Source organism: Tribolium madens, unplaced genomic scaffold (assembly GCF_015345945.1).
Source record: "Tribolium madens isolate multiple individuals breed KSU strain unplaced genomic scaffold, Tmad_KSU_1.1 Scaffold_11;HRSCAF=98;Tcas5.2_LG3b, whole genome shotgun sequence".
NCBI classification, from domain to species: Eukaryota; Metazoa; Arthropoda; class Insecta; order Coleoptera; family Tenebrionidae; genus Tribolium; species Tribolium madens.
In genome coordinates, this window is record NW_025400975.1 from 8,031,239 (window position 1) to 8,043,353 (window position 12,115).

Sequence of the window (12,115 nt, forward strand, 5' to 3'; positions counted from 1 at the left end):
ATTTTTCAAGTGTAAATATTATGAAATAAATAAATAAAAAAATACAAAATTTTCCAAAAAACATGATTTTTGATAGAAAAGCCAATGCTTTTTTCAGCTTTTATGTTTTATTCATTTTTGAACCAGAGTTTTATTTATTTGCCAAATCTTATCAAAGCACATCTCGAAATCACAAAAACAAAAGTTATTTTAATAATTTCACTCAATTGATTCCTAAGCAAAATTTAGCCAAAAACACGTTTGTGTAAAATCTTCGTTTTTTGTGCGATTTTGTTAAAACAAGCCTAAAAATCACCAAGTAAAGTCAAGAGTTGTCTTTTTCGAGTGTTTTAGAACGTTTTTACGTCAAAAAACGCAAAATCTTGTTGAAAATAAGATAAAAAAACACAAAAATTGGTTTTATAGGCGTTTAAAAATTTCGTGATAAACCACAAAATTTAATCAAAATTGTATTATTGTTACATTTTTCAAATCTTGAAGCGAGTTTTTAAATTAAATTTTGTTTTTTTTTGTGTGATTACATTGAAATGTTGGAATTGTAATTTAATCGAATCTCCCGTGATTAGTCGGCGAAGATGACAATTGAGAGAACATAAACAGTTACGTCACATTCTTATTGTAAATAACAACTTCCTTTCAAATTCTGTATTTTGTGTGATCAATAAACCAAATAATTCTAACATGAAATAGTCTAAAAAATCATCAATTTAAGTCGAACATTGCATTATTTTTGCTTTTTCAACGCATTTTAATAGTTTTGCAGTCGAAAACGCAACTTTCGCAACTTCACAAATCACAACCTTTAAACATTTATTAAAAAAACTGGTAGTTTACTCAAAAAAATTCTTTAATTTTTGTAAGTCAAACATTTTTTTAACAAAAAAGTGTGAGGTTTACAAAAAAAAATTTGCACAGCAACAATTCTTGTAACAAGCTCTGGGTTTCTATTAAAAAAATTGTTACTATGTTTATCTCGTAAGTACAAACAAGTAATTAATAATCCAAAAAAATTTTTAATAGCATTTTTATAGCCATTGCACACCTATAAATTTATTTGTCAAAAAAAATAATAGTTTCGCTAGAATAAAACCAGACTTTTGGACCATCCTGTATATATAACTCACTCTGTATGACTAGAGACAAAGTTTATTTTATCATTTTTCCCCACTTTAAAACCTATAGAAACGATCTTCTCCACTGTATCGAAGACTAAGACAGCATAAATAATCGTCTTAATAGGTATATCTACACATACTGTCAATTCCTCAAGAATTAGTTCTAAATTCCTCTCTGTAGATCTAAAGTACATTAAGTATTCAAAAATGATTCCCTTTGCTCTTGTGTCATCTATTGTGGCCACCGTAATTACTTCCCCTTGCCCTTCTTTGTTTTCCTTAAGATAAATATTACTATGTGCTACAAAGTATCTCGAATCATAAGCTAAAATGTGTAAAACGTTCAAAAGTTCATTTTCATTGGTTGGCATCCTTGCCGGCGCTGAAAATAGCGCAAGGACTGCTTTTGCAAAATTAATAAATTCTCCCTCACTAGTAGTGTCTAGTATTGATTTCAGAGCAATTATATATGTTTGAATATCGACAAGTCTCAGATTGTATTCAAAAACAATGTTTAAGGCTTTACTATAGCACATTTCCATTAAATGTTTCCTAATTTCAAAATTTGGTACTTTGAAAATGTCCCCTCTTTTATCGTGCTTAGTATTAAAGTAACCACAATCAGCCAAGAAATGAAAAAATAAGTTCACACTTTCATGAGATTCGACAAACTCGTGAATCAATTCTTTTAGAGTCATTATGTGGTCGAGGGTCACTTCTTGTACCCGTTTTAAAATTATTTGATTTCCGATTGGGATAACTTGCTCAATTTTTTGTCGAATCAAAGGGTGCTCAAACAAACCCTTGATGTTTTCCACGTGACCAATGTCGGTCCAATATCTTGTTTCACTATTCACCAAGTGATTTAATATTGACCAATTACTATAAATTTTTTCACAATCTACCACATATCCATCAAACCATTCGCGAATCTTTTCTAAATCACAGCAAAAATCTTTAATTTTCGGTCTTTGAAGTAGCTCCTCTACTTCTTCTGTTGTAAATCCAAAGTACTTTGCAAAGGGAAGTCGAAGTGTGAATGAATAGTGTGCTATATTTTTCGTTGCAAAATGCTTAACCAAATGAAGACAAGCAAATATCAATGAACGATTTAGAGCATCATTCGATAGGAAGGTATAAGAAGTGAAACTCTTTACTAAATCATCCACTAAGTCCACATCATTATTATTCCAATGATCGAATATCAAACTGAGTACAAGAGCATCATAATCATCGATGAGGATAAAAACTTTTCTCCTATAATGTTTATGTAGCAATTCAGACAAGAATCTTAAACTGTACTCCAAGAAAAATTGAGATGCCTCGAGACACTTCCTCTCATCAATTAATACCTCAAATATTGAAATATCACTCCCTTCATTTGTTAAATTTTTACTGGCCCAAATCAAGCCATTATCAGTCTTCTGGACCAAATATTCATGTTCTTTGAATGCTTTATTCACAGCCAAGGACAATCCCTTTTTGACTTCAGCATAACTGCTACCACAAACACCCCCAAAATCAATGTGTATCACAGGATGCAGTTTACAATGCATATCACAGGATGCAGTTTACAATGCATCAAAAAAAAAGCTTTTTCTTCAGTGGCAATCTTTAAGCCCTCGAAAATATGGGTTTTCCCAAGCAGGAAAAGCTTCAACATGTGCATAAGAGTGGATTTCCCGAAGGTTTTTGGTGCTGTTAGTAATAAAAATTTGTTTCTACAATCAAAAAATGACTTTATGAACAAAGTCTTGTCTATAAAAGTGGTGGTTGTTTTGATTTCGGCAAAATCGTGACTAGACAAGGCGCAAAATCGAGGTTCCAAGGCCTATAAACAAATTATTACGCGATAAACTTGCTGTTATAATATAATTATACAGGGTGTTGTAATTTTCGTTTTTATTTTTTCAAGCGAAAACTAAAAGACCTAGACGTTTTTAACTAAGACATTCTTAAGACACTTTTTTACAAGGAATCTAAATCTGTCATCGTATTTTCCAAGGCGCTCTTAATATCCGAGTTACAACACTCAACTTTGGATTTTCTTATGGACGCCATATTTGATTTCTGTATTTTTGAAAAGAGTTTTTGTTCCTGATTACAACGATGTATCACACGATATGATCAAATTTTCCATGATGATCAAAATAAAGAAAAAGCGTTTTTGCGAAGAGTGCTTTGGAAAAAATGCCAACAATTTTAACTAACTTGACGTAAATGTGACTTCCAGATCTAAATTCAATTGAACTGTCAAAATTTAATTTGTTAATTAAAATTGGTGGCGTTTTTTCCAAAGCACTCTTTGAAAAAACGTTTTTTCTTAATTTTTATCAGCATGTAAAGTTTCATCATATCATTGTAATCAAGATACAAAAAGACATAAATCAAATATGGCGTCGATAAGAAAATCCAAAGTTGACTCTTGTAACTCTCACATCAAGAGCGCCTTGGAAAATACGATGACAGATTTAGATTCCTTGTAAAAAAGTGCCTTAAGAAGTTAAAAATGTCTAGGTTTTTGAGTTTTCGCTTGAAAAAATAAAAACGAGAATTAAAGAATTTCCGTTTTTTTCCAATAATTCAAAAACTAATAATGACACATTAAATTTTCTTTCAAATTATGACCTCGTATCTCATAATAACTGAGACTCCTACGGTGGAGCTCGAAAAACGAACACCCTGTATAAATTCTATTTTATAATAAATCTGACTAAACTCACGTCATTTGAGGTTATGGAAACAAGTGAACTCTCCTCTTGGATTTCAGGTTTTTCGCTATTTTGTTCACTTGAAATTTGGCCAATAGGCAACTGAAATAAACATGTGGAAAACTTAATAAGTTTATTTAGAATAAAAGTTATCAAAATGAATATAAATAGAGCATTCGGTTGTTTGAAAGCTCTATTTAAATCTGACAAAAACTCACGTGAGAATCATCTGCTAAACTTCTGGAAACAAGTGAACTCTTCTCATGGATTTCAGGTTTTTCGCCATTTTGTTCACTTGAAATTTGAATAACAGGCTAGAATAAACATATGGAAAAAACTTAATAAATTTATCTAGAACAAAAGCAATGACAAAAGTTATAAAAATGGAAGTTTTTTTATTTCTTTTCCAGCTGTTTCAAATGGTCTCATAATTAAAAAAAAACAGTTATTCACACTGAAAGGTATTACACCATTATTACACTCGGTATTACAGGTATCTTTTTTTCTACTTATACAGTAAAATAATTTAAGATCAAGTGATCTGTGATTTTGAAATAAAGTTGGCAACACTGAATTATAAAAAAATAACAAGAAAATCCTAATTATTAGTGAAAAAACAGAATTGAGTGTTGAAAATTACAATGAAATTACCTGTTTTTCGTTTTCTAAAGAAAAACTGTTGGCGATAAACTTTTTCTTCAGAATGCGTCTTACCCGAAAACCCCTTCTTTTTCGATAAGTTAAACGAGATCTACCTTTGCGTGGCATTGTTAGAAGAAAATACTCAAATAATTATGTAATAATATCGTCATTTACTACAGTAGGTGTTATAACACTTATAACCTCACAAAACACAAACAATAATAATCTTCTTATTCTATGATAATCATCAGCGCAGCGGCGGCTCGTTAACAGGCGTTTTTAGAATAAAGTGTTTTACTGGTTGCCGCACATTTTGAAGCTATTGTTAGTTGCCTAATATTAAACACAGCTTGCACAAGAATATACTCTTTTTCATCAAGTAGGTTGTAGTAGTCTAAATGAGTCTTTAACTTAAAGGCGGATTTACACAAAAAGTGTCATTAATATGTCATTCACAACAAATTTAAGCACATTAATAATGACAAAAATCTTTATGTTTGCTACCCTATCTTCATTACGTTGTTAATTTTAATTATTTTTTGCTACCTGGGACACACATTTATTTGAAAAAATAATTTGTAGGGAAATTTTAGGTTAGGATTGTTTGAATTTTTGCATGATTGCCACCTTAAAATGATCCCTTTCAATGCACATTAATATGAAACCTAGTATACAAATCGCAAAAAATAAAGTCGATTAAAAATATGAAAATTCTGTTGTCTTTTGTAGTTAAAAAAATTATAAAAAATTGTTATATTATAAAAATAAATACCTGTTTGTTTCCATTTGGTCTATTTTTTCTGACAGGATATCCCCGACTGTTAAGACCTTTTCTTGATGTGAGGTGATATCGTTTTCTTCGTGGCATTTTTAAAAACGCAAAACTGTCAAAAAAATTAAGATTTTCTTTTTATTACAATTGGTTTTATAACCTCACAAAACACCACAAAACAAGAATCAGTAGCGGCTCGTTAAAAGACAAGATGTTTTACTGGTTGCCGCACAGTGAAGACAAAATTTGAAACTTGAATATTAAAAAGTTTAGATTTCTAATCGTCATTTAATAAAATAATGAAAAAACTAAATTAATGCATTATTTATTTTTGTTAAGTAATACATTTTTGTTCTTAAGCTTCTTGCCAAAGTATATATTTTTTTATTGAACAATTTAACAACCGAAAGCCAAGGGTTTAAAAAAAAGATAGTTATAGTTATTTTTTGTATCTGTCATATTTAGTCACAGATTTTTTATTAATTTACATAATATTCTGGATTCTCCTTATAAAACAATGAAATTTTCTTATGCAATAATTTATATTAATTAAATAATACAAAAAATCACACAATTTTTCTACAATACTTAAATTAACTCAAAAATGTCGAAGCATACGTGGCTAATCAAAACAATATTGTGATATTGTAATCAAATAATAGTTAAAATAAAATGATACAGACATGTTTTCATAAAAACAAATTACCGAGAGTTTAATTTATACTTCCTTGTTAAGATATTTAACAACAATAAAATTATAACTTGGTAAAGTACAATACAATACCAGATTAAATGAATCTTCTACTGAAACTTGTGTATGTAGGTCGCACTGCTCCTAGATCTGTTCAAATGAATTAGGATTTTTTTGTATTTTTGAAACTAAGAGGTTTAACCAAAAATGAGTAATACATTCTGGGGCTCATTTTTTGAGAAAATAATATTGTTTAAAACCGCATTTCGCTATCATTTTTTGTTTTAGACTTATAAACAAAAATTGACATTTTAGCGAAATCTAAAAAAAATTATATCTTCGTTATTATAGAAGACACAGATTTGAAATAAAACATTATACAACGGAGAATTTAATAATGTAGTTAATAATTTTTTTCAGTTGTTTGTTTAGCCGTAATAAAATAAACTTGTATTTTTTTAAATGGGAATCATAAATGGCTGTCATTTTTAAAAAACTTGTTTTTTTCTTATCTAAAATATATATATTTGTAACAAATTATTATAATACATTTTTAGCAAAAAATTATCATTGATTTTTGTTCACAGTAGGCCATGAAAAAATGTTGCATCTTCAACTAAAAGGATTTAAACTATATTATTCAACTAGTGTCACTAATGAAAGAGTTTTGTTAGTACTAAGTAATGAAAAAAATGCAAAATAAATCATAAATCAACTTATTGGCGACTAATAATATTTTTTTGTTTTTAAACAAACTAACATTACCATTGTAACTTCTAGTGATACATAGAGTGTTGRAAAAAAGCCGTTTTAATTCTTCAATAAAATATATTTTATATGACACAAAAATGACGATATGGCTATTCAAATACCCAAATTCCGTCTATGTGGAACTTTATCCTACCTCCATTAGATCATCAAAAAAWTGTTTTTTCTAATTGTGTTGACTGTTGATACATTTATTTTTTCTATTTTGGGATTTTTCAAAAATATGTAATAATTTTGTTCTGAGGCGCTCGCATATTTGTTCAATACTTCTAACGTATCGTATTTTTTTAATTTTTATAATTTTATCTATTTTTTCATCTATTTTACAGTTCACAAAACTCTTATTGATTAGTATTTACACATTTGGAGTGAAATAATTTTTCCATGACCGACTATTATCAAACAAAATATGTATTTTATTTTTTAAGTATAATTATAAAAAAATACTCTGTTACAAATATATATTTTTTAGATCAGAAAAAAATAAGATTTTCAAAATTGCCATAGCCGCCTATGATTTCCATTTTCCAAAAAAATAGAAGTTTATCTTATTACGGCTAAACCAATAACTAAAAAAATTGTTAACTACATTTTTAAATTCCTCGTAAAAAAGTGCCTAGATAATGTTTTTATTTCAAATCCGTATCTTCTATAATAACAAAGATATGATTTTTTTAGATTTCGCCAAAATGTCAACTTTTGTCTGTAAGTCAAAAACAAAAGACAATAGCGAGATACGGTTTTAACCAGTATTATTTTCTCAAAAAATGAGCCTCAGAATGTATCACTCGTTTTTAGCTAAATTTGACAATTTAGTGCTTTGATATTGTACAAAATTTTTCGCGTATGGCAGTGATCAGATAATAAAAACAAAATTTGAAAAAAAAATTTTTACTTAATTGGAATAATTTCTACATGAAAAAATTCCTTGATTTTTTATAGTAATAACTGTGAAAACAGAATAATGCAAAAGTTGATAGGTTTTGAGTAATCAACATTTTAATATTGTAAATCTGAAAGTTTCAATAATTTTGACAAAAGAAAAAGGTCCGCAATGACATTTATGACGTACCATTAGTTTCCATTAGAAAAAATCAAGAAATTTTATCATGTAGAAAAAATTTCAATAAATTAATTTTTTTTCAAATTTGGTTTTAAGGGTCTCACTACACTAAAAATTTTAAACAATATAAAAATACTAAATTAAAGTGTATACCAGATGAATAAAAAGTATGGAACCAAACGTTTTTTGCTTAAACTATTTATTTTTTGAAAAAACTAATTGATGAGTGATAGAGTACTATAAAAATGTGATGATTTAACAAGAATAAAATTTTTCGAAATTTTCTTTTGTTTTTGAGTTCTACAAAAAAAAATATTATTTTAAATGGCAACCCACTATAAAATCATTTTTCTCATAAAAGCTATACTCTAAGGATTACAACTATCTGCTTTATATTTAATAAAAAAAAAAATTTTTCACATAAATTGCAGTTTTGACAAAAAAAATTGCATAACTCAAAAACAAAACAAAATTTCGTTCTGAAAATACGATCACATTTTTTATATTACTTTAATTTATATTAATAATTATTTTCTGGAGGCAAATGATTAAAAATAAAACCGCTTGGTTCCATACTTTATATTCACCCTGTATAATCCTCTACCGTTTGCACTAGCAAAAATTTTTTTTATCAATTAGAAATATCTATTTTTGGACCATCTCTAAAACTTGGGACAGGCTGTATACAACAAAATATTTTAGTTGATCTAAAATACTAGCGTGATATTCAAATGCCGTTAGAAGAGAACTAACTGCACGTTATTTTACCATCATCGTTTCCATTCATCCTTATTTAAACAAATGTTAAAAGGTTATTAACGTGACTTGTAGTAGATTCCTATTCCCATTGTAAAACATTTAATAGTTTCTAATCGGAAATTAAGTGAAATATGGTTTTATACATACATGATTTAAAATCACCATCAGAAATTCTAATTCTAGGGCATAAATAATTATCTTTCCAAAAATAACAACTATTTTGATTTTGATTTGATTATTAAGTTGTTATAGTTTTACATTGTCATTCAAATAGGGATTTTTTTTAAAAGTTATTGCTTTTTTCATTTGCAAGAGTGTAGCGTCGATTTTTTTCTATTTTTCTATTTCGTTGTTAGAACTTGAAATTATCTAGTACTAACATTAATAGTATATTATATCACAAGGTAGAGAAGAGATTTTTTATAGTCGAGCTACGCATCTCGGGAAATAATATATGCTCTCTACCGTGTTTTATATAACATTTTTTTCACTACTAGCACATTTATTACTCAGAAATACAACGGTTAAAAATATAACCTTACTTAAAGGAGATGTTGCCTCAGCATGTCGTAAGTATTATTTTTTTTATCATAAATGAAGGTATGTTATTTTTGTATTTCTGCAACTATTAAAGGAATTTTCTTACTTCATAATATGAAATATTTGTTAAATAACAAAGAAACTGCTAAAAAAAAAGGGGAAAAAATTTGCAAATTTGAACAGACATTGTTGCTACAATTAATATTGAATGTTAAATATCTTTTCATTTATTTATTCTAAACATTAAAGGTTTATTTTTTTGATAGACAATTTATCAATCTATTAGATGCAAAAATAAAAAATAGGGGTGTTTTATTTAAATTTTTTAAGATATTTAACTTTTAACAAACTTCTCAATTTATTAATCTTTACAAATGCAAAACACTAAAAAATTGCTACAGCTTTAAATCCTGTACTTTTTTCTTTACAGAAGTAGGAAAAAATTAGTTCTAGCTGTCTTAGTTTTTGTGTAATAAATTTTTATAAAGTGCATGTTTTCGTCAAAAAAACTGTCTTATTTCAAAAACTAAGCGAAATTGACTAATAAAACTTTACATGGTTTTAAACAGCTACATCCAAAAATGCCAAGGTGTTTGTATCGTAACTTATTTTTGGGACATACTGTATGGTTGAAAATAATTTTAGGTGATGCACTAGATTAGTATGTCCTATAATTTTTTTTTAAATTTTACAATTTAAAGGTCACTAATGGAGTTTTTCAAGAGACACCTTGTAGCATTCCGGGAAAACAAAAAATAAATTAAACATAGAGTCATCATTATCTTTGCTAATCTTGCTTTAATAATTCTAAAGTGAGAAACAGAAAAACCTTGAAGTGAGAAGATTGAAACTTGAATATTGGAAGATCTGTTCTAAATGTTAAATCCTACGAAATAAATGAGTAGAAGTTTGAAATGCAGTGAAATTCAAAATTCGAGTCCTAATCTGATCCTAATTTAAATTACTTTCGATATGAAACGTAAAATCAGGATTTCTGTGCCAAAATTATTCAAAGAAAATTTTCACTTTTATTGCAAAATCGCTAAGAAATTGTAGATTTTTATTTCATAAGTAGGTATGACATTTCGAGATACAGTTATATTTACTGAATTTGTAAATATAATTAAATATTAACATACTTTAACTAGCGGCGTAATAAGCAGTCAACCAATTAAATTGTGCTGTTCTGAATGTTTGAAATGATAAAAAATACAACAAAATCAATGAAGTAATTAATTTTTGAACATAAATCGTAAGTAAAAGTCGATTCCTGCAAGTGGGAAAATTAGGAAGTTAATATTATTTTAATGACATCCGTTGTTCTAAAATGGGTAAAAAAACAGTAAAAAAGTCACAGAAGTGAAACTGATCCTATTTACGGTGCACGATCGTGAGAACTTCGACAGGTCTTTGACTTTTAACACTGTACTAGCTCGAGACAGACCCGGCAATAACGTAATAAATATTACTAATTCCAAAAAGCTTTGATTCAAATTCAGACCTAATAAAATTTTTACAATGAAATCGAACACGAAACAGGGGCAAACTTTGCATCAGCCAAAATTGACCGGACAATTTTACAATATTTTTGTTATTATTTGTCGGATTTCAATGAATTTTTGTTTGGCTTAAAGAAAAAACTTTGTAGATTGTTGTAATTTAATTCAATAAAATTTCTAGTTTTGTGATACTCAAAAGTCAAAGACGCCGTTTTTTTACTTATTTTTATACTGAGCTGTGGTGTGCAACAGAGACAAACTTACGTTTTTACTAATTTCAGATTATTGCCCATTTTATCTGAATTATGTACCATATTTTCCATAATTTTAATTTTTGAAGTTTTAATGGTGAGCAAAACGCAAATAAAAAATATAGACCGATAGAGCATTAAAATTCTCAATAATAAAACATAAAGAATGCAAAAATTTTATTGAAAAATATATTAAAAAAAATTTGAAACATTTATTAATTTTTGCTCTGCCCAATATTTTTGAGAACGCTGCAAATTCGCTTAAAGATACAAAAAAATTATGACTTGATTTGATGTTTTTTGGTTTGTTTTAGCAAAATCTGGCAATTAACACCATTTTCGACCATATTTTGTATTTTTTTTTTGTTAAAACTTCATTCAAATGAGCTAAATCGAATGAAACAAACGAAATAACATCAATTTAGATTTATTTTTGTCGTGTTTAAGCATATTTTGACAATATCATGCAAAATAAATGAGTCTCTAGTTCAAAAATGAACTAAATCGGGCGAAACACGCTAAAATGATATCAATTTCAAGCTAATTTGGTAATTTTTCAGTCAGTTTTAGCAAAAATTTGAGTAATGAAACACTATAAAAATGCAAAAATAACACTAGTTTTGGCCTAATTTGATAAATTTTCGGTTTGTTTTTAACGAAATTTTGCAAAATAGTTCTGTTTCTGGCTAAAAACTAACTAAAACGTTCAGAAATGGATAAAATAATGTACTTTTTGACCCATGTTAGAGATTTATTTTTTTAACTTGTTGAGTGAAATATCATTTAAAAAATTTTTTAACTTGTTTTTGAGAAAATTTAGTATTTGAGTTTCTGCGTCGTTAAAAAAACGTGCAAAATGCTCAAAAAATACAAAAAAGTAGTGTCATCGTACGATGTAGCGTAGAAAGTTTCGTCTCAATTTTAATTTTATATACATGTTTCCTTATAAAAAAAATTATATACAGTGTGTCTTATTCTTGCAGTAAGAAGCATGAAACCAGATGTTTTTTGCTTTAAATATCTTATTTCCAAAAAAACTACTACGAAAATTTTATCGTTTTTCAAGACGTACATACCTAAGTTTTTATAAAAATTTTGTATACAAGGTGTTTCATTCTTGCAGTAAAAAGCATGGAACCAAGAAGTTTTTGCTTTAACCGTTTTCTTTTTAAAAAACAAAGACTAAACTTTAAAAAAAATATTGAAAAGTTTGTTAAAAAAAATTCAAACATTTAGCAATTTGCGCCTAGTCTCATATTTTTGAAAATGCTGCGAATACGGTTAAAGATACAAGAAAAATATAA

At 27.6% G+C, this 12,115-nt stretch overlaps 1 protein-coding gene across 1 annotated transcript; it reads right to left on the reverse strand.

The window, feature by feature from the left end:
- Positions 1–2,634: 2,634 nt before the first annotated feature.
- On the reverse strand, positions 2,635–4,806 carry LOC123004126. The gene is made up of 4 exons (XM_044397245.1): positions 4,478–4,806; positions 4,045–4,140; positions 3,839–3,928; positions 2,635–2,946 (listed from the first exon to the last, which is right to left on the reverse strand). Exons 1-4 carry the CDS (start codon positions 4,592–4,594, stop codon positions 2,647–2,649), a joined length of 603 nt encoding a protein of 200 aa, XP_044253180.1. The 5' UTR covers positions 4,595–4,806; the 3' UTR covers positions 2,635–2,646.
- Between the last annotated feature and the right edge of the window lie 7,309 nt (positions 4,807–12,115).